Here is a 24,473-nt window from a genome sequence, read left to right on the forward strand (position 1 = left end):
GCAATAAAAACCTGCTAGGGTTTCTTACTTACTTCTATAGTACCAGGAAATACAGCGCTTTTGTTGTTTGCTTTTATTCTGCCTTTTTTTTAATTGCCATCTTACAATCTTCGAAAACATCCAGCAATTTTCTTTTGTGGATTTCACAAGATTGAAAACATTTTGTTTTAAATAAAAAAAATTTTCAGCGACCAAAGCACATTGAGTATAGTCTTAAAAGAATGATACATTCAATACATTTGTAATGATCAATGTGGGAAAATTAACTTAATTGGGGAATTAAGGTTTCAATTCTTAGAGAAATTGTTATCCCCAATTATTTTGACCAATAAAAAGCATTCCGGTATTTTTACACATGATGATCATGTTTATGGTTACAAATTTCATGTCTGCACAGTATGGCATGCTAGTCATCCTCATTAGATGTCGTAGCTCATAAAATTAGTACAACTTCACTGATCAACATTTAGATGGTATGGCTTTAGACATATTATAAACTTACTGTGTACATCAAATACAGTGATCTTTAACCACAAGACCACACACGTTCTCCTGGCTTTAGGATGAATTAAAAGTACTTTGGCAAGGATAGACATAATTATAAACCAGCAAATTATTTTATTCCATACATAATATATGAATAAATAATTTGTTTCCAAATAGATACAATGAGTGTCCAGTCCTCCCTGAAGTTTGATGATAATATATCTATCCCCAAGATAACTTGTTAATTACATGTTTAGTTACAAGTTGCACAGTTTATACTTTAGATTCATCTCTCTCTCTGTCTCACAAATTGAAAGACAGAAAGCAACTGGAAAACAATCCATTGACCCTCCCCCATCCGTGTGTGGGGAACATCGCCCACAAACCCATCAGTTACCATCTTGAATGAAAACGCAACCCATAGGCAAGGGCACTAGTTTCATCCTAATGACTCTTAGGTTCAGTGGTTCAAAACGTGCCATTAGCAGATTCCAGCAAGGTGTCTTGCAGCAAGAAAATTATATTAATAAGTATTAAATTGTATATTCAAAGATCTTACCGTCATATTTGCTCAGATTTTTAACATTCTATGTTAACAATATGTTACACAATTTAAATGATCAGAATCCAAATATCACAAATGCTTTAACGCTAGAAACAATACATTTATATTAACAAAGTTAGTGTTCTTCAGACATTAACTTTGATTAACAATTTAAAAAATACAGAAACTAGGAAAGCTTTGCGTCTCTCATGACTAGTCTTCATCTCTTTCAAATCTAGTAATTTGAATCTCAAATTACATTAAAATCTCTAACAAATAAAATTAAATCCACAAATCTGCCAACAGAAGAAATTTACAGTTGCTTGGAGAAATTTAATTGCTTAGGCTAAAAAGCAGATTATTATGTGATCATCAGGTCAACTCCATTTAACAGGATATTAAACACCAGTGACAAGTCCATATGTCAGACCTTCAGTATTACCAAACAACTATGTTTGGAAACAGATGCAAGAGCAGATGTTACAGGTTAATAAAAAAAATTGGTCAAGGAAGGTTTTGTTGCAAGGTTTAAAAGAGAGCGAGCAAGAGAAAATAGACACTTTGAGCCTATTCAGCACAGCAGTTACTGGGTTTCCCTCAGTGTTGGAAAGCTTTGTACAAATGCATGTGGACTGAGGGCCTTTTCCACAAAAAGCCCCTATCACTTGCCTACGAGAGAAGATCAGTAGTTGTTAATTATTTCTGAGGCTATAACATCAGGGAATTTGGGTAATTTTCAACCATAAAGTTATTTGTACATAAATATATTATTTTTCCTTTTACTGTACTTGTATAAACTAGTAAATTGACCAGGCAAATCAATTTACTACCATAGTTCATAGGAATGTATAATTCAACTGGAAGGTGCAAGAAGATAAAGACTTTTAAAAATATATATGACAGTGAAATCAATTTTAATTTACATCATAGGTCAGAACCTCTTACTAAAGAAATGACATGCCTGAAAGCCTTCCTTCTGAATCAATAAAGTACCACAACTAAGGCAATTTTGGATGCAACATATGAATTAAAAGCAAAACCACATGTGAACCTCAAGCTTGCAAAAAGTCAAGATTCCATTCCATAGTTATTTTAAAAACACATGTTAAACATTGCTCAGCAATGAGATGGAAATGCAGTAACTAACGGACAGTGCAGCTTCACAACAGCTGCTTACAGGTGAGTCTGGAGGAGGGAGGAAAATATAGATAAAGAAATTATAGCTGAAACAAATGAGAGTCTTAAAGAAAGCTATGGTCATTTGTTGCTGAGCTCTCGTGTATTCATGCTGTATTAATTTCTTGAAAAGAATATCTAAATAAACATTATATTCATAATTATACTATAATAGACAAAAAATAACTGCACACATGATCTACGTTTTTGTCAGTCTCTGCAAAGAGACTGCATCAAAGGATAAGAGTGTGTCTTAACTTTCAAATTGAGTGCTCAGCATAAAAAAGTGGTGTGTAAAATTAGCGGTTGGGATAGATGTGCAGAAATTGCATTGAAAAATGAGCAATGGATGTACTTGCCCTAAAGAACTTAAAACAATCAAAACAGACCATGAATAAAATATTCATAAAGGAGGAAACTGGGCTACCAATTTCACTGCAATATAACCCTTTTAATTTCAAGGCTTTTATAATTACTGTGATAAGTAATTACTCAAACTTTAGGATTCTAAACATGTATATACTGTAGAATAACTACCACTAAAGCACCTACAGCAAGATGGAAAGAACAAAACTCAGTCCTCAGTGGAATAGTCAGGAAGTGAATATCTTTGGGTTAACAAAAAATAAAATTTGACCTTGGCCAATTGTGCTATCAAGAGCTGTGTGTATGGGGTTTAATGAATGAAGAGATGAATGTGGAATAACACAAAAAGTGCTGGATGAATTCAACAGGTCAGGCAGCATCTATGGAGAGAAATAAACAGTCAACGTTTCGGGTCAAGCCCCTTCATCAGGACTGGAAAGGAGGACAGAAGCCAGAATAGAAAGGCAAGGGAAGGGGGAGGAGGACTAGCTGGCAGGTGATGGGCAAGTCCAGATGAGAGAGCGAGGGTAGGTTGGTGGGGGAGGAGGGATGAAAGGGAATGATGCAAGAAGGCAAGTGTATAGAAGGATCTTTCTTAAAACTTTATTTTCACTTTTACAGTTGGAACACTACCAATTTCATTTAAGATAATAACAATAACAGATTCTAGAAATAGCTACATAAAAAGTGAGCAAACTTGATTAACTTCTGTCACCAAGATTTGCAAAACAAATTCTATACTGGGATGGTGTCTATACAAACACCTATAACAATGAAGGATTTATTCATATGGAAAACAATTTGAATTTACACAGAATTCCTCACATGGAGAAAGACTTCCAAATATGCTTCACAATTCAGGAAGACTTGTATATGGTAAAAAAGAATCAAGAATGGAAATAGGGAGTCAAAATAAAGACAGCAACCAAATCCATGGGCAAAGAGTACGACTTAAGATATTAAAAGCATAGAGACAAGGAAAAGATCCAAGCATTTCAATAGAGAGAAAGAGTGCATACTAGTGTAATGGTTAAACAAAGCAAAGATCAATGATGAATCTTAAAATGCCAATCCTACATTAAAATACTTGCTAGGTTATAAGAAAACAAATTTGTTACAGAATACAATTTTGTGGAGATCATACAGAGATTTGGAAAACAGAAATAAAGTTTTGGAATTGGTGTGTGGGTCACAGGAACCAGGAAAAGACATGGTGACAAGAGCAGATATAGCAGCATTTTGGGTGAGCTAAAGTTAGTGGCCATTAGCAAATGCATCATAACAAGAGTAAGGATTTCAGCAAAAGGTGGGAGAAAAAGGGTAGAGGCACAAAACCTGCAAAAGCAGACAAAATAAGCTTTCTCTAAGACAAAGGGGCTGATTATACAATCTACATATAGTGCCAGCAATTTGCTTACTTCAAGGTTATTTCAATGTGTACTTCATTGGACTGTGTACCAATCGTTCAAGGATTTACAACAGAAATCTCACAAAAATAGAATTCACAAGACAAGATCACAAGACAAAAGAGCAGAAGTAGGCCATTTGGCCCATTGAGTCTGCTCCATGAGCTAAACTAATACTATTCCTTTCTAGCCCCAAATTCCAGCCTTGTCCCCATATCCCTTGATACCTTGACTAATTAGATACCTATCTTATCTCCTCCTTAAATGCCTCCAATGATCGGGCCTCCACAGCTGTACGTGGCAAAGAATTCCATAATTTCACTACCCTCTGGCTAAAGGAATTTCTCCTCATCTCTGTTTTAAACCTGTACCCTCTAATTCTAGGATTGTGCCCTCTGGTCCTGGACTCACCCACCAAGGGAAACAGCTTAGCCACATCTACTCTGTCCAGTCCTTTCAACATTCTAAATGTTTCTATGAGGTTCCCTCTCATTCTTCTGTACTCCAGTGAGTACAGTCCAAGAGCCAACAAACGCTCATCATATGTAAGCCCTTTCATTCTGGGAATCATCCTCGTAAATCTCCTCTGAACCCTCTCCAACATCAGTACATCCTTCCTAAGATATGGGGCCCAAAACTGCACATAGTATTCCAAATGAGGCCTCACCAGTGCCCTGTAGAGCCTCATCAACATTTCCTTACTTTTATACACTATACCTCTTGAAATGAAAGCCAACATCGCATTCACTTTCCTTACTGCCCATCCGACCTGGTGATTAACCTTTGGGGTATCCTGCAAGAGTACCCCCAAGTCCCTTTGTACTTCTGTACTTTGAATTTTCTCCCCATCTAGATAATAATCTGCCTGTTTGTTTCTTTTTCCAAAGTGTACAATGGCACATTTCTCAACATTGAATCTCATCTGCCATTTCTTTGCCCATTCTCCTAAACTATCTAAGTCTCTCTGCAACCTTCCTGTTTCTTCAATACTCCCTACTCCTCCACCTATCTTGGTGTCATCTGCAAACTTAGCCACAAAACCATTTACTCCATCATCCAAATCATTAATGTACAAAGTAAAAAGAAGCAGCTCCAACACCAACCCCTGTGGAACACCACTAGTAACCAGTAGCCAACCAGAACAGGATCCTTTTATTCCCACCCTTTGCTTTCTGCCAACCAGCCAATGCTCCATCCATTCTGTTATCCTACCTGTAATTCCATGAGCTCTCATCTTATTAATCAGCCTCTTGTGCAGCACCTTGTCGAAGGCCTTTTGAAAGTCTAAATACACAACATCCACAGCCTCTCCCTTCACTGGTGATTAACAAGTATGATAGAGGAGAAGGATTAGTATAAATGAGTGCCTGATGACCAATGTGGGAGTGCTGGGCCAAGTGGCCCATTTCCTGTATGACTCTAAGATATTGCATTTTTAAGCCCCTTAATTCAAAAGATAAAATGGTGAAACAGTAATCTCTATATCTAACAGTGAATATTGAAATTCACCTTTATTTGTCACCATTACTGTTAAGAGCACACCATGCTACTACAGAAGAAGTATTAACACCCTGTTCCCATAAAGAAAAACTGATATTGTTTAGGACAAACTAATTGCCCCTTAAATATTATCAATACAGGATTGGGGTAGCACCCCAGGGAGCCACACGAGTGGCATCGGTGCTGTGCTTTTTATATAAAAAGGTAAAACTAATGATTGATCTGTACACAAATGTAAAGGTTTGCACTGTTTTATTGTATATAGTTTGTTTTTTTATGATGAATAAAGTTTATTTTGGAATCAAAAAAAATTGTAAATTAATGCCAATCATGGAATATCACAGCAGCTTTTCTACAAACATTCTGAAAAATGTGCTTAACTGTCTTTAAACATCTGCTCTTCCCAGTTAAGATCAACCCTTACTGTCTTTTTGGTCTTCATAACACATCAATGCTTTTGGTTTGCTGTCTTGCCTGGAGATGTTTACCAATATTACTCTCTAGCCATCCATCTTGAGACAAACAAGGGCAAATTAATTTGGCATAAATTTCAATTTAGTCATGTTTTAAAACTGAATCCAAAATTAATTCTGCAAACACATGACTGCAGTACATACAAAACAAGGTTCTCGACCATAGGACCTCTCCAGCTGAACTGTCCCAAATACCAACTGGTAACACTGGCATTTACCAGACAACATGGTAAAATATCCCAGCATCTTTATTCATAAACAGGAGAAATCAAATTCAGTTGATTACTGTCTCATCAGCCTTCTCACAAATCAGCAGCAAACTGCTGTAAGTGGCACAATCAACCAACATTTTCTTGCCAATACCCTGTCCACTGATTACATCACTGCCAGCCTAGATTATATGATCATTATGCAGAGAGGGCAGGAGAGTGGGAATAGATGGATTTCTCTTAAATAGAATGGCCTCATTCTGCATTGTAATCATTCTGTGATTCTGCAAGATGTTTCTGAAGGAGAACTTCAATGCACAGCCTTTCAATTTGCAGATGAGGATATGACCACTAAGGCATGATTAATATCCAATCACTACTTTGAACAAGGCTCAACTATCCTCCTGACCTTCAACACCACTCACGTTATCAAGTTGGTTGGTTTGGTTGGTTGGTTTATTATTATTGTCACTTGTACCAAGGTACAGTGAAAAGCTTGTCTTACAAACTGATCATACAGGTCAATTCATTACACAGTGCAGTTACATTGAGCTAGTACAGAGTGCATTGATGTAGTACAGGTAAAAACAATAACAGTACAGAGTAAAGTGTCACAGCTACAGAGAAAGTGCAGTGCAATAAGGTGCAAGGTCACAACAAAGTAGATTGTGAGGTCATAGTCCATCTCATTGTATAAGGGAACTGTTCAATAGTCTTATCACAGTGGGGTAGAAGCTGTCCTTAAGTCTGGTGGTACATGCCCTCAGGCTCCTGTATCTCCTACCCGATGGAAGAGGAGAGAAGAGAGAATGTCCCGGGTGGGTGGGGTCTTTGATTATGCTGGCTGCTACACCAAGACAACGAGTCCAAGGAGGGGAGGCTGGTGCCCGTGATGCGCTGGGCCGTGTCCACAACTCTCTGCAGCTTCTTGCGGTCTTGGGCAGAGCAGTTGCCGTACCAAGCCGTGATACGTCCAGATAGGATGCTTTCTATGGTGCATTGGTAAAAGTTGGTGAGAGTCAAAGGGGAGAAACCAAATTTCTTTAGCCTCCTAAGGAAGTAGAGGCGCTGGTGAGCTTTCTTGGCCATGGCATCTACGTGATTTGACCAGGACAGGCAGTTGGTGATGTTCACTCCCAGGAACTTGAAGCTGTCAACCCTCTTGACCTCAGCACCATTCATGTAGACAGGTGCATGTACACTGCCCCCTTTCCTGAAGTCAATGACCAGCTCTTTTGTTTTGTTGACGTTGAGGGAAAGATTGTTGTCATGACACCATTCCACTAAGCTCTCTATCTCCTTCCTGTACTCCGACTTATCGCTGTTGGAGATATGGCCTACAATGGTGGTATCATCTGCAAACTTGTAGATGGAGTTAGAGCAGAATCTGACCACACAGTCGTGAGTGTATAGGGAGTAGAGTAGAGGGCTGAGGACGCAGCCTTGTGGGGTACCAGTGTTGAGAAGTCCCACACCATCAACAATATCATATCCTAGGCTAATAGCAACTGGAATCATAACTGCACTAAGCACGAAATGAGAAAGGGCAAGATGCTAATTATGCTGAGACTGGGGCTTGACGATAGAAATGATGTTCAAGGTTAAGGAACAAGATTAGCCTTTTTCCATTGGAAGTAATCATTACTTGATATTTAGGTGCAAGCCTTAGCTTAGGAGGTAGCATGCTCAGCTGATTCACAAAGTTGGATCACATAATCTAGACTGGCATCAATGAAATAACAAGTGATGGATACAATGTTGGAGATGTCATTATTTGAATGAAACAAACTGAATTATTCAATGAAAATCCAGAAGTTCTCCTGTGCCTTAGCTAAAGTTTACCTCTCAACTAACATCATCAAAAAAGGTTATCTGATCATTTTTCTAATTGCTCTTTGTGGAGTGAGACAGGGTGAGCGATTTAGCTCCAACTCCTTAAGACCACCCAGCAACTAATACCTGAAATCTCAAGGCTCAAATTCTCAAATGGATAGTTGCAGCTATCCAAGAAACAGCACACAACAACTCAACAGATGCAGATACACTGTGGCTGTGGTATTTTCAAATTGCAGGGTGCAAAGTGCTTGGTCAAAATACACCCACCCCTCTCTGACCCATCCCATATCAAATAACTTGACATAACTTGCCCTGTGCCACTGCCAGCCATGGACTCATCATGTATCTCTGCAGTGAAATGTGCAATGATGTTAGCGATATGGCATTAATTCAAAACTGATACTGACAAATTAAACTATTGATCCATTATTTAAGTCAAGTCTCCTTGCCAACCTATTATGGAGCTTACTCCTTGTTTTATGCAAGATATAATTGCAGACCATAGGTTTTTCCTTTATGGACAGGAATTAGATGTTGAAATGCAAAAATAGGAACTGCACACCACACACCAGATGACATCATCAATTGTGTATCTGATGTGTGTAGCAAAAAAAAAAATCAGATGTGGATCCTGCTTGGAAATGCCTGGACCAATTTACTACTAATCAATCCAGAAATGATTGCCAACACTATCTGATGTGCAAAACAGCTTTTATGCATAATTTGAGCATTAAAAAAGTGTGTAAATGGGTCCAATTTTTTGACATTTGTTTATGCAGAATCAGCAACACTACACAATCAGCTTAGAAGTGTCTAATTTCTCTACATAGTTTAGGTTACTGGATGCTAGTCCAGTATCCAAAAGATTGTTTTCTGTCCATTCTGAATTTATGCTTGTCATCATATTTTCCATGATAGGACAAATCTTGATCAGCTCAGTCATAAATATTAAACCTCAATATGACGATGAGAAAAATTAGAGATAGGACACAGTAGATCATTTACATCAGTCATAGTTGAATCTTTCCATTAAATATCTAAGTAAATACTTCCAGTGTGGCAGCCAATTGTATTCCATCAGCAACATTTCTTTTCGAAGCTTTCATCCCATACTTTCTCTCTTTCATCTTTTGTCTCCAATAGTCCTGAAGAAAAAGCTTTCTTCCAATAAGGACCTCACAACAAATTCTGCCCTTTCACATCAATCATAGCACACACATTCCGGCAACACTCAAATGATATCATTAAGTGCATGAAGTAATAAAAAAAACAATGCAAGGAGGAATCCTGTGATGCTGTATCTAAATATTTTAATTCTCGTTGAGGAGGAGGAGAAGCAGGTGTGTTTACCCCTGGCTCCTGAGGGAATTCTTAATCCTGCCCAGCCCATTTCACTTACATCCCCTTGCCCTACTCAATGGATCTCTCAATTTCCATAGAACCATAGAACAATACAGAACAATACAGGCCCTTCAGCCCACCATGTTGTGCCGACCTTTAAAACCACACCTAAGACTATCTAACCCTTTCCTCCCACATATCCCCCTATTTTAAATTCCTCCATATGCTTAACTAACAATCTCTTGAACTTGACCAACGTATCTGCCTCCACCAGTACCCCAAGCAGCGCATTCCATGCACCAACCACTCTCTGGGTGAAAAACCTCCCTCTGATATGTCCCTTGAACTTCCCACCCATTACATTAAAGCCATGCCCTCTTGTATTGAGCATTGGTGCCCTGGGAAAGAGGTGCTGGCTGTCTACTCTATCTATTCCTCTTAATATTTTGTATACCTCTATCAAGTCTCCTCTCATCCTCCTTCTCTCCAAAGAGTAAAGCCCTAGCTCCCTTAGTCTCTCCTCATAATCCATACTCTCCAATCCAGGCAGCATCCTGGTAAATCTCCTCTGCACCCTCCAACGCTTCCACATCCTTCCTATAATGAGCCCAATCTCCATCAGTCCATAGAGCAGCTTTATCAGCAAACCACTGCCCTGCCATTAAATTCCTACTTCTGCACACCAGCCTGGCAATCAATCTAGGCACGGGTCAGGAGGAATCTGGGAAGACTTGTTTAAAGACTCTTGCAGTACTTCCAAATCACATCTTGTTGAGAATTGCATCTGCTCTTAGGCACTCCCACAGCCTTCCTTGTCTCCTGTTAATATCAAGGCCAAAGACAAGGAAGTCCAAAGCATTTCCTCCCTTGAGTTCTAGGATGTCTGACATTCCCCCCATTCAAATGACCTCAGGGTCTGGGCAGATCAGTGGCAAGAGGCCCCATTCCTTCACAGCTAAATATTTTCTTCATCTTCCTTGTGCCTTGTGCATTTCCCAGTCCAACTGATACACTATATCCTCCCCAACCCTACACGCTTCCTTCAAGCAATTATTCAACAAACAGAGCAGGTAGATGATTTGCACTAAGAGTTCTTCCCAAAAGTTGATATTAAAAAAAATGTGGGGCAAGTCACCAATCCTTAGTCTTTGATGTTGTATGATACATCTTATCTTACATTGGATGAATATAAGACATCTTTTTTTTAATAAGATATCTTTATTTGTCACATGTACATTGAAACACACAGTGAAATGCATCTTTTCACGTCGAGTGTTCTGGGAGCAGCCCGTGAGTGTCGCCAAGCTTCTGGTGCCAACATAACATGCCTACAACTTCCTAACCCATACATCTTTGGAACGTGGGAGGAAACCGGAGCACCCGGAGGAAACCCACGCAGACACAGGGAGAACGTATAAACTCCTTACAGTCAGCGGCCGGAATTCAACCCAGGTCACTGGCACTGTAAAGCGTTAAGTGATCTATAAATCTTCAAGTTTAGCAATCACAATGGCTTTGACACTATTAAATTTCAAAAGCAATATAACACAAACTATTACCAAATGATGCCCTTAGAATGGGTGAGCAAGGATAAATCGCTACCCATGGTCTTTTGTTAAATTGATTAAAGACATGGAGAAATAAAGAATAACACAGCTTTTCAAGTGTGGCAATCTGCAATTTGGAATGGATCATAAATAGTAGAAAGAATGTGCTCAGTTGCTGAAAAAATCTGGATAGTTTGGGAGAATGGTCAAAAGACGAGACATTTATGCAGAGGAATACAAAGTTATAATGCTAAAGTATGTATAAAGAGTATTGATAGTGGACTGAAAAACAGATGGAAACTAGACTGAAACTTGCACTTGGGATCCTAAGCTATGACGAAAGACGAAAAGGATTTTTACATTAGGAAATAGAGGCAACTCACAGAAACCAGAGGGGAAACAGGATGTTTTATGTAATAAATTACAATTTGGAATACGTGGCATGAGAAACAGTAATAGTAATTGTCAAAAAGGAATTATGGAAAACTTGGAACAGAAAACTTGGCACAGCGTGACTATGAGAAATGTGCAAGAGAGTGGAACTAATGGACTAATTCTTTTAAAAAGTCAGCACAGACAAAATGGTTCTAATTGCTCCCTCTGCACTGTGAGGTGGTATGATAATTCTGTAAGGCTCTCTGAAGAAAGTTATATTCTAATTAGTTACAAAATTCAATGGAATTAGTTGCACGAAGCTGCCATAATGATTGTTGCACTCACACCAACAACTTTCAAAAATAAAAGTCTGATTGATGGCATTGTTTTTTTTTCCCCCCTCACTTTCAAGCTGAACGGCAGCAATTTAGTAGAACTCCAGGCAAATTATGCCACAGACTGAACTCATTGAAAAGCAATGCCAATGTCTGCTGTATGACATTTGACTAGGATTTCTAGGATTAACAAATCCTTTTCCCTTTGGCTAAGGCAGTTGCCACTATAAAATATATTTAGAAAACAAGAGAAACAGAAAATCCTTGATAATATGGAGCATAGTTACTGTAGAATGTTCTATTTGGGGCATAAATTGACATAAAGAACAAAATTAGGATTAAGTTCAAAAACCCCTCACAAAACAAATCAGGAATCCTATATAACATAACATCGTCTCTGTTAAGCTGTACATTGTTCTAAAACACAAAGCAAACTTAGGCAACAAATTGGTTTACTTACTTCTTCCAGGGCATCTGGAGCAGGTGCAGGTTCCACAGCTTCTTTATTTGTTTCGCAGCTCTCTGCTTTAGCTGCAGGAGTCCTACTATCTGAAGATGTGGAAAACCTACTCATCTGACTGGACTGATCAACAGGTGTCATACTGGCTTCTGATGCTGACCTTGAGCTTTGGTTCTGTTGAACAGTTTCAAAAATAGGATCCTCATCATCTGAATCTGGAAGAGGAGTTGGACTTACATCCTCCAGGCCTGTGCTGGAAGGGCGAGAGGATGGAGTAGGACCTCGCTGAAGCAAATGAGTGTTTGAACCAGGAAGTGGTAATGGAGAAAGTTGGGAAGAAGAGGAAGATATGGGACTGTGCTCCATTTTGATGTCGATATCAGATTCTTGATCAAAGAAAGGAAGCTTCGTTCTCTGCTCTTTCAAAAGCATCTCAATACGAGAATCCAAACTGTTTGGTTGAGTTGAGCTACTAGCCGTTTCAGGTATTAGGCTTTCAGGAGTCACAGCCCTTTCAGGAGATTTGGTGAAGGAAGCAGACGTTTGATCATTTGAGATGTTGGTCTCCGAAGGAACTGGATCTTCCATTTTTTCCTTTGCAGGCCCAATGTCCAAATTGGCATTATTGTGCCCAAAGGCATCAGATGGTAGCACAGGTCTTCTGTAATCATGGTCTCTGGATGCCTGACCATGTTGTTGATCCAAAGTACGGGAATACAATGGTTGGGCAGAGTGCACATTTTGGTACGGAGAAAAGGCTGACTGGTAGTTTGTCCCAGACTGGCTCACCGAAGGGTTATGAGAATAGGATCCACCCTCTGAGCGAGCTGACTTGTAAGTGTTAACTGGAAGCTCAGGACCTCTATACGTTCCCGTGTTATGTGAGTAATGGTGTCCCAATCTCCTGAAGGAATCTTGATAATTAGATTCCGGTCTTCTGGACTTGTACCCAGATTCTTGTGAGTAAGAGTAAGCTGGTGTACTCTGCCGACTGGAATAGCTGGAATCCTGCGAGTAGGGGGTTCCCAACCGTGGAGTATGTGGTGTGCCTTGGGACGACTGTGGGGTATACTGGCTGTATGAATTTGGTGTATCCTGACGACAACTGGAATAAGCAGTATCGTGGGAAAAAGGGGTGCTACTATTTGGGGTTACAGACGGTCCCAGGGGAAGGTAATTTTCACCAGTTCGAGGTTTCTGGAGATCGTTGACCTGTGGCAATGAGGAGGAAAAGAAGTTAAGGCTAAAGCATTAAAAAACCTAGTTTACTGCACTGACAACTCAGTGTTCTCAACAATTTCACACATTATAGTGAAATAGAATAAAGTTGATTAAATCAATTACTCTTTCAGCAAAGGAAAAAAGCTTCAAAATAGAAATTCAACTTACAATTAGGGCTGTTGTGAAGTTAGCTGAATGCTGAATTACTTTATTACTCCAAAGATGACTAAATCAAAGGTCGTAACTACAGCCACTCCACAGGTGGCCCTTAGATGATGCACAACTACTTGAGATGACACAGCTTCTGACCTCCTCTTCTTGATGACCAAGTACCCTACTTTAGCTTTATATGCAACTCCAACAGGGCCAAAATAATCAGGCAGAATCAAAGACCTATCCTTCCAAAGTGAAATATGGCAGGAGGAACATCTGCTATACTAGTGTGACTGGCTTGAAATACTTAGTTTTTGTCAGCTTTGTAGGATTTCTGATAAATTGAATGCTGATGTACCATGCCCATAATACCTGGAGTACAGCTTAGCAGCTGGTCACTAAGACAGACATGGCAACAAGTTGATCAACTCCCCACAACTAGGCATGGACTCATGGGCTGAATGGCCTTCTTCTGAATCTTAAATTTCCTTTGGTTTTAGGACCCCCCCACAAACCCCACCAACCGACCTGGCTAAGATAAAAATTGGCATTGCAGGAAGTCAGCAATTTGAACCCATGTTTAACTACCACCTGCCTTAAAGTATATCTCCAAGTATTTGTCCCAAACAATATGCTCATTAAAAAAGAATCAACAAGTAAGTCTGCTATTTTGCCAAGCCAGCTCCCTAATGAAATGGCCAATAAATAAACTACCTGTATTGAATAAAGTGGTTTCAAAAGGAAATTAAATTCAAAAGATGTGATAGGAACTGCAGAAACCCAAAATCTTCACTAAGTTTCTTTTAAAAAGATATGTAGGTTTAAATATAAACTGATTGAGAAAAGTACTTCTAAAAATCTTTGGCTTAATTACAAAATACATTTCTACAGGTGTTTCATGTTCATAATTCATGAAAATGAAACATAAGCATATTCAGAAACTAAAGAGATTGTATCACTGGACACTGCTGTCAAATGTTTACTGCATTTTTTAAACATGTATAGGAATTGTACTTCAAAGCTATCACCTCTGTTCCATTATAACAATTCCCTCATCTATTAATGGCCATATTCATTGCTATCAAAGATACAAACTTGCCTACCCAACTTTTTACATTCAGTGAAAAATTGATCCATCCCAACAGCTGATTTTTTTGGGCACAGGTACCCAAATAATATAGTGCATCTTTTCCAAAATATTGAGTCACAGAAAAGTGCCTTCTGGCCCACCATGCCTGTGCCAACTATCAAGCACCAATCAATGCTAATCCCATTTTTCTTCTTCTTCTCCCTAAACAATTCTCCTGCCATCCACTTGCACAAGGGGCAATTTGCAGTACTCAATTAACCAACCAGATCCGAGAGGAAACTGGAGCACCCAGGGGAAACCCAAGCATAGCATGCAAAATTCACACACTCAGCACCCAAGGTCATGATTGAGCCCAGGTCACTGGGACAGTACTAATCTCTGTGCCACCCCTAACTTAATTATGAAATTAAGCAATAACAGAGAACTACTCATTGCCATTAGTAATTCAGCCAGAAATCAGCATTTTTAACTGGAAGTTCCCAAAAAAAAAACAACTTATTTATTTAGCAGGAATGAAACTGCTTTAATTGATAGACTCAGTTCAGGTTTTTAAAATGTCATTTCCCTCTCTTGCTTCCCTGCCCATCCTTCCAACCTTCTCTATTTGAATCAGAATCAGATTTATTATCATTGATGTATGATGCAAAATTTGTTGTTTTACTGCAGCAGTACAGTGCAATGACATAAAAATCTATAAATTTATTTTTGTAATAATACCATTTGCCATAATACAGTTCCACTCTCTCATCCAAGTGACATTTCTTCTGTGTGCGGGCATTGATAGGCTTTTTGATCCTGAGAGGCAATAGGTCTAAGCTCGATCTTGTGAGCATGCAATGTCCATAACCAAATACTTTCCAGTATGGGTCTCTGCCAATTCCAGAGCAAGAACGTTGTGCCTCTCTAATCCAGGGATACGGTAGTCAATGGTAGGTTCTTTACTGCTTCCCCAGAATAAATCCATTTAGCTTACACACAAGACTATACAGCAACTATGCCATCAGGAACTTTGTACTACTTCACTACTACAGGAACAACAACAAAACTAGAACCTTATACTGACTGTAAATGCCAAATTATGGTCAGTAATATAGAAATTAAACAGAATGCAAAGTTACATGTTTGGTGCTATGGGGGGGGGGGGGGGGGTGGGCAGCGCAGGAGGTGGAGGTTATTTTTGGAGTTATTTCCACTGATATGATTCAGTTCACATGTGGGAAAATGAAGAGAACTTTGTTCAAGGCCACCTTTCAAGGACTACATTTTACAAATCCAAACAAACCTAGAAATAGCTTGAATTTCTGTAACTATTTCTTTCTGATCACATTTCTCTTAAGAAAAAGGTCTATTTAAACACTATTCCATTAATTAGTTCATTCTTCCATAAAAGCAGACACATTCAAGAACTTAAGTTTGACATGGACAAATCCCATAATATGAAACTGGAGCACTTGATAGTTCGGGGTGAATAACTGCAGATAGAAAAAGATCACAAATTTGTCCCACAATTCTCTATATTGTTAGTTGCCAATTTCTGCAACTCTAATGAGGGACCACAGACTCCACTAAAAGGGCTACTTGTTTCAACAAAAAGGGGAAACATTAATTTGTACCCAAATCATTTTCAGAGACTTCATGATACACAGTAAAAGAAAATCCACCAGCTATGTACTAGTGTTAACTGTCTGTGTAGAATTAATGGGTGACAAAAACAGGGATACAGAGGGAATCAAAACAAAAATAATAATAAAGATGAATTTATAGTAGCTGTTCTACTAGTTTTATATTGTAGAAGAAAATTTTGTCCATTTATATCTTAGTAACTCCTTGCTTTTTCAGAAATACAACATTAATACATACTGAAATATTTCTCCATTGATCACAATCTTATGAAGTACTGGCATTTCTTTTTTAAAAGCAAACCTTTTGTTGGCACCAACTACATATTAATAAGTGGTCTTTAGACCCAGGTGGAGTGGGCATGTGGATGAACAATTATGCACTGATCATTATAAGTTTAGGAAAGCTAGTTTGATACAAGTACTGACAGTGGTCACTGATAATACAAACTGTATCCATAAAGAATACTTAAAGAAGTTTGCCTCAACATCCTTTCAAAGCAGCTTTCAACTGTGAAGTATGCTGATATTATGCACATGCAATTCCTTTTAAATTATGTAATTTTATTCTTAGCGCTTGATAAAATAAAACCTAATAATACAATATACATAATGTAATAACACAGTAAAACCTCATAGCTACACAGCCCAAGTTTCTATATTTTGAAAAATATTGTCTTATGCTTTAAAATCTCTTTCTTTTCTGATTTCCCAAAGGCTAATGCTCAAACCACAGTGAAGCTTCATAATTACCTGAAAGCTAATAAATAATGACACCAAGATTATCAGGAGCCCAGCAAAACAAAGGGAACAACATAAACAAATCTACCCTTATGTCACCCTACATCCACATGCTCATTTTCCAAGTGAAGTCATTGGATAACAAATGAGCTGCGACCAACTGTCCCCTTCCTAGCCCTTATAAAAGCCAAACTTAACACCATAACACTCTTAAAGTCAACTTGCCTGAGATAAGCAAAAACAATAAAAATACAGTTTTAAATGCAGGAGATTGCAACTTCTAGAAGTATAAACATACTATCATATAATTTGTGCCAGTTATTGATGTGTGTGTGCGTGAGAGAGCGAGTGAGAGAGCGCTGAGGGGGGGGGGGGGGGGAGGAAGAAATGAGGAGAAATGAAGATCACAAGACTGAATGGCTTTGAAGTTTTATTCAGTTCCACATCAAGGCTTAAATTGTTAATGCTATACTCCAAGCTTTAACTAATATTAAACAGCCATAAATGGTGTGCAGTCCCAGACTTTAACAATATTTTTATTTTCTCCATAGAAAATCTGCGACATAATCTAATATGAAAGAATCCCAGCACCTACACTAAAAATCTTTATTAAATAAAGAGCATATTGTGACATTCTGATAGGCAAGTTATAGAAGTCCAGTTACTAAGGTTCAGGCTACCTCAGTTTACCATTAGGTACCAAACTGGAAAGTATCAGCACAAGATATGCTACAGGTGTTGGATTGATTATTATGCAGACCCATTCAACAACTCTGACATTATTGCAGCTTGTGAAGCTGATGTTGATAATATTAATTTCTCCAGTAAACAATGCTTCACTTTTAATGGAAAAAAGTCAGACTAGTGTTCCAATGCATTGCCAAATTATCACCAGTATTAGCTGACAGGGTGACACAAAGGATTCTCCCACAATAAGCTCCTATTTATTGGCTGCAACAGAAGAAAAAGCCACTTGAGCTTCCAAAGCCGGTCCCTGGACACAGACATTTCCTCACAATGTGAAAAGGAAACACCAGACAGCAAATTACCACTGACCATTTCCTGCACACACTTCCAAGCTTGAAGTTATAGATATACAGTGGCTCTGAAATAGAGCAGCGAGCAAATTTCAAAACTATGTTTGTGTCCATGACTAATGTATTCCATCTTTTAGACCAAAAGGTTGAGAAAATGTTTTAACCATCATTTTGGGGAAAGATATCTTATGTTACGGTAGTTAATTAATGAATTTTCTCATCAAGGATGAACAAAATTGCAGAGTATTGGTGAAACTTAAGACTCTACACAATTGCAATGCTAATTATTCATTAAAGTAAAAATCTTTTACCAATTGCCAGTGACAGAGTAATCCCAATTCTACTGTTAATAGACAGAGACAGTCTGGGCACTCTGCATATGCATATCAATGATAACCATACACAAGAGGTGCATAACCAGGTACATTCTGTCTAGAACAATTTTGCGCCCTGATGTAAAAAAAATTAAAAGAAACCTACATGAAATAAGCAGGAAGGAAAGGTCAATAACCAGAAGGCACAGATTTAAAGTTTAGAGAAAGAAGGATAAGACGGGTAGTGAGGATTTTTTCCCCTGTCAAACAGTGGAGAGTCACTATTTTAGATACTTTTTTTTACACAGTCTAAAAAAGGTGATTATGACAGAAACCCTTGTCATGTTGTAAGATACACAAATGAGCATTTGTGCTGTAATCCTACAAGGCTGATCTAGAAAGTGGAATTAATTCCCCCCCAACACCCCCCATGAACACAACTGACCAATTGGCCTCCTTCTGTGCACAAATTTCTATCAGTGATCAGTCTCCCACCTCTACATACAAGGTAATAATTTGATTTAAAAAATGAAAAACACCCCAAGAGAGACGATTGTTATTTTAAAATGTTGCCTATTATTTAATGCATCACTAACTTTACATGTAGCACCTTATGTAAAACAATCAGAAGCTGACAGTTTTGCATTTTAAAAGGAAATATAATAAGAAAATTATTGAACTAATTGCCATGTTACAGATCTTTAAATCTTTCAGACCCACTTTATATCTATTAAAACGTAGGATGGAAGCGGTAAACCCAGTTGCTAGTTGTTAGTCTGCTACGCCCCACGATTAAGGGCTTGAAACCCGCGCAATATCTATTAAAGGAGCTTTAACTAAACTCAGTATGCTGAGATTCACGTTAGAGTTGGCGGATCTAGCTCCAAATATTCACACACGCCTTGGTGAGAATCATCGTTAAGTTTGCTTTTATTTTCAAACGTGATTCTCCGCCCTCCTTTACCCAGTCTAACTGATTGCATTAATTTAACGGTAAATGGCAAGGTGGAGTTCATTGAAACACATTATTTCGTCGCACGATTTATCAAGCGGCTGTTACAGTATATTTAAGTATAATAAAACCGTCCATACCTGTCCAAACTCACTGTTTATGATGGGAGAGGAGTCAAAGAACGCATCGGAACCGACAGGAAGTGTCTGGGGGGTGAAATGACCACTGACCAGCAACTCGTAGTATCTCATCCGATGTTCACCTAGAGAATAGCAGGAGCGTGGTCACAACGGAACCTTCAGTCAGAAACCAGGCTTAATCTAAACACAGTTGTGAGCCAATCGCCGATTGAAAACAAGCGACACCCTTCAAAACTGAAACAAACGACACCCCTCAGTACTGGAATCAACATATTGATCCCAATTTCACGTGACTTGTATTTATAAAATCTGACTCTCACTTTATAAAAACTTGGTGCGAATGATACCAAATTAAAGCGGCGCGGTTGCATAGTTATCGGTCATTCATTCATATATCAACATCTAACAGGTTTTTCGAAATACACAGGATGGGAAGATTTTACAAATTGCAGCAGTCCCTGTGCCTGTTTCCTAGCAACATTAAACAACTTGCATTTGTATGTGCACGTGACTTGCAAACGCCGTTAAAATGAGTCAATATTACATATTTACATGACAATTCCGATAATAAAATGAACATGACCTTAGCGACACCCAGTCTGTTAGAACCCAAGCAAATAAAAGTAACTTTCTTGCACCTTTGGTATCGAGTTCCACATGGATGATGTTTCCCATTACGGAAGTGCTGTGAAGGTGCTGGACTGTATCTTTGGCTCCCTTCACTGTCGCAAACACCACTTTCGCGATTCCCAGATGCTTTTTATTCTTGGGGTTGTAAAGTATCTCCACTTCTTCCACCTCGCCATACTTCTTGCACATATCCAACAGAAACCCCTCTCGAACGTTGTCGTTCAGCTTTGCAAACGTTACCTGCTTAGGAGGTACGGGTCCTACGTAATGCTCGTCGATCTGTTGGCACCAGGAGTACATTCAATCAAATTTACCCTCTATCTCTAATCAAAAAGAGAAGTTTTATTGGACACTTCAATATTTATTTATTCCTGTTCTGGAATTACAAGGTAAAACGTTGGAGTAATAAGCTACTGACATATTAATGCTCAAATAGTGAAGTGGAGAAACCATCCTGATTTCCTCAACTTACCTTAAATTTTGGAACAGGCAAATCCATCTCTTTGCTTTTGGTCCACATGCGTCCAAGTCGAGGGTCTCTGACGGTATCAACCGGTGGGACACCGGGATTCTGTTAACGAGAATGATTAACACTTTTTTGGGGGGGGGGGAAACAAGTAGCAAACAGAAGTAAATGTACCGAGTAAATGTATCAGTTTAAGAGCACCTGACGGGACAAACCACAATGTAACTTTATTCGCTTGCAACATTGTAACAATGGCAGCATCCTCTGCGAAACAGAGCAGACACCGAAGGCTACACTACCACAGGAATACTCACGGGGAGACTGAAATGTTGGCCATCATAGCGGTAGAGTTTGTGCTGTCCCTTCTTCAACGCTGGGTCAATAATCAACTTATAACTTCGCCAATGGTGACTTTTTCTCTCTGCTGAACTCCCTCCTGCGTGGCTGTGCTCCATCCCATTGATCAAACCTGCAAAATGGTAAAACACAAGAAGATTTCAAACAAAGCTGATAAATGCCTTAGTCCTGCAGATTTTTTTTTTGCCCTCCACGAATACGTTGCACATTAAATGGGGAATCTAAGCTCGCTGGACCATTAGAGAAAAAGAGACGGAGAAAAACAATCTCACTTGAACTCTGTTTCTTGCCATGATCTTCGTGGTGCCTCGGTTTCTCGCCAGGTCTCAGCTCTTTGAAAGACATTGTCGTCGATTTCTACAGGTTTTGGACCGAACGGCGTGATCTGGAAAACAATTACATTTCGCTGATTAGATTACATTGTAGAGCCCCTGCCTCCTTTTTGCGAGCCAACACATATTGTGTGCTTCTGCTCTGTCTGCGTATCCCACAATCCACCCGCCTGCTCTGGGGAGACTAACTAGCCCTCCATTCTCTCAGCACATTCAACGCTGCAATCCGTCTCTTAAAAAAAATCACTGACCCACTCAGCCGGGCGAAACACCAACTTAGACACCTATTCGTACCAGAACATGAGGGCTCAAGCGCCTTGGAATTAGTCGCTTTCATGATTGACCCGTCTTCAAACCCACTTACAGTAATTTTGAATCAGAACTGGGAATCCATGCCATATTTACGTAGCGTAAAATTGGGTCCCCAAACAAGATGGGTATAGGTGGTTCAAGTTTGAGCACTCCAATTGAGCATTAACTTCCATTTCGCCATTGCCCGCTCCCGCGGCCGAGCTTTCCCCGGTTATTGTTTTGACGCCTGCACCATTGCAAAGGCTGAGCAATTTCGGCCGATCCGTCACACAATGGTTAACTTCCGAGTGGTTTGAATGGTTGGCCGATTTTGCTTGTTAAAGGTGGTTGGCAACGGCAGCCAATCAGAGGCGGGCTTGCATGGGGCTTGTGGTTTTTGAAGCTGAAGTGAAAGGTCCTTGAATAGAGAGGCTCAGACTAGGCTTTGTGTGCGAATAGGAGCACTGCAGCGGCGGCAGGGACGGCGCTGTCTGTCACAACTCGAAAGGGCTCTCTTCACAGTTCTAAACACAGTGAATTTTTTTTAAATAAGGAATCTAATTTAGATTCTGCAATCTTTTGCCACATTTGAAGAACTGGTGACGAATCGGATACACTCTTTCGAAGTACTAAAGACTGAAGATGATTTTTATTTTTACTTTTTTTTGGAATGTATCTTGGGGTCGAAACTAGGTCACGGCACACCCGTCTGCAGTTACATTGAAATGAAGCCTTTGTAAAGGAAAATGAAGCAAAATTGGATGTTTTAAAAATGTGTTTTATATAATTCTTATAAAAGCATGTTTTTTTCCAAAAAAGAGGCTGAGAAATCGTTAGCAGTACATTTTTTTTATTTGTAAATGTAATGTAAGTCTTAAAGGTTAGGTATGTTTTCATTTTAGAAGATTAAATGTTAGAATTTCTCAGATTATATTTACTTTTCAACACAGAGCAAAAACTTTAAAATTGTTATGTTTCAAATATTACACAATGGATGAAGGGCTTTTTAATTCTACGACAGATAGGCGTTGTCCTTCTCTGAAAATGTTGATACTTCCCCGCCGAATTTTATTTTTAATTGGTGTATTTGTGCCCTGTAATATGGTCGTTTCAATACAGTATCCTAGGACACAGATAACCGTCAACCTATTGAAAAAAACATCCCTTTTTTGTTTCGACTAGAACAAAATATCTTTGATATTTTATTTCTAATTCCATACGTTTTACTTCAGAATAGATAGCTTTAACAGTCGTGCGACTCTGAGACGGCATCTGTAAAAGGAAAACCAATATACAATGTTTGACCTCCGACATCCTTTTTATTCTTAAATTAAAGTGGAATCTTTGCCCAGGACTGTCGTTGGCCTCTCAGTACTTTCTTATATGGCAAGCTATTTCTGTATGAAGATATATTTTTAGCAAACATGAGGTTTGTCTCAAAATATATTTATGGCAGGTGGCGTCTCCGTAAACTGCCGTGTGTGTGACATTATTTTAAACCTGGATTAAAGCTAAGGTCTGTACCACTTTTATTATATAATCTGAATTCAGCAAAGTACTGTGCTTCGAACATTTCCATTAGCGTGGATAGTATAGATTCTCAATGATGTATGATTAAACTGCAAATTTATTTTTATATTTCTAATTAATTTTCAGCATCGCATACAAACAGCACTATTTAAATTGCGCTGTATTGGTTTGAGGCATTTCGATTCCACTCAAAGGCCTTTGCACTGCATTCCACTTGATCTTTGCACCGTTTCTGGAGGATTTCAAGAATCTAGACTTCAAAGGATGAGATTTCTTTTAATGGTTATACAATACTGCAAATGTGACCTCTTTAGCGATTTTGTAAAGGTTAAAATCGATGCACAAAAACTGATTTGTAGGGAAATAATGTTCTAAGTATATTTAAAAGAAATAACTCATTCTAATGGAAATGTACAGTACTTTATTTTCTTTGTTAGAGCTACACGTCATCACAGGCTGCTGCTAGCCTCTTGTAGGTTTAGTGCTTAGATTGTTTGGAGCGTGGCGGCCGTGGTTTCCAGAAACGGTTTCGGATTACAGACGGCCTTTAGGCGTTGTCTGTTTTTGCTCTGTAGAGAGGGTGTATTGTGCAAAGAAATGGAGCTGCCGAAACAAAATGGAGCTGACGTCTGGTGTGGTTGACTTCAGAAAGAGTAAACAAATTTGCTGATTAATTCTGTAGCTGCTGTTTTAGATCAGTTGCGAGAGAGTGTAGGCTACGGTCTGTGTGTGTGAGCAGTGAAATGCGTTTCTGTTTCGGTTAAGAAAAACTCCTTTCAATCTGTGAAAGTAAAAGCTCGTTTTAGTCTGGCCTCAGAATATTTCCCATCAGTAATTTCAAACACAGCACAGTTCGAAATGTCCCCTCCCCCAAGGCTTTTTAAAATTATGCTGATGAGTTTCAACAGGCAAGGAGAAAGAAATGAGAGCCATTTGTTCTGGCGGCAGCGGTGTATATTTGACCGAGAAAATCCGACTTTAATCGTTAGAGCAGCTGAATCCCACAGTAATTTCACTGCCCCAGCTCAAGCAATATCAGCCAAAGGTCATTACTGAATTAGCGTTATGTGGCCCAGAAGCTAAAATATATCACGGTGAGTATTGTGTAGTTGTCAAGTGACTCTCTTATTTGAGTCAATTCCAGAGGAGATATAGAGATGGTTGGTAGTCTATGGAGGTGGACTGAAGAGCTGTACGAGAGATGAATCTGCTTTCGAGAGCTGAATCTGCGACTTGGCTATTCGCTCAAGAGTCTAGTGTTTTTAACACTTATTTGGATCTGTTGAAAGCAAGGTTTGTTTTAGGAAGGGGCCTTGGATGGTTCTCTCTTTCAAAAACCCCCACCCCCTTCTCCAACCACCATACAATGATCCGTTCCAGGAAACAGGGCAGACCCTGCCAGCGTTCTTTCAAGCAGTTAGTTCATGTGAGATTATAGAATGAATATTGGTAGTCTGATTATCCAATCCCCATCTCCCTCGATGTTGCTGGGATAAAAGTGGATTTTATTTAGCTGAACCCAGATGGTCAATTCTCTCATTGGTGT

General features: G+C 39.0%; 1 protein-coding gene across 1 annotated transcript in view; it reads right to left on the bottom strand.

Annotated features, from left to right (window-relative positions):
* setd1ba (SET domain containing 1B, histone lysine methyltransferase a) overlaps positions 1-21,712 on the bottom strand; it is a 110,875-nt gene extending 89,163 nt beyond the window's left edge. Inside the window, exons 1-7 of the mRNA XM_052032357.1 lie at positions 21,471-21,712; positions 21,047-21,159; positions 20,732-20,886; positions 20,424-20,522; positions 19,960-20,230; positions 19,322-19,443; positions 12,055-13,266 (exon numbers count right to left, since the gene is read on the bottom strand). Coding sequence (XP_051888317.1) covers positions 12,055-13,266; positions 19,322-19,443; positions 19,960-20,230; positions 20,424-20,522; positions 20,732-20,886; positions 21,047-21,119 — 1,932 coding nt within the window. The 5' untranslated portion in view covers positions 21,120-21,159; positions 21,471-21,712. The remainder of the gene's footprint in view (positions 1-12,054; positions 13,267-19,321; positions 19,444-19,959; positions 20,231-20,423; positions 20,523-20,731; positions 20,887-21,046; positions 21,160-21,470) is intronic.
* Positions 21,713-24,473: the final 2,761 nt, after the last annotated feature.

This window comes from Pristis pectinata, chromosome 17, assembly GCF_009764475.1.
Source record: "Pristis pectinata isolate sPriPec2 chromosome 17, sPriPec2.1.pri, whole genome shotgun sequence".
NCBI classification, from domain to species: Eukaryota; Metazoa; Chordata; class Chondrichthyes; order Rhinopristiformes; family Pristidae; genus Pristis; species Pristis pectinata.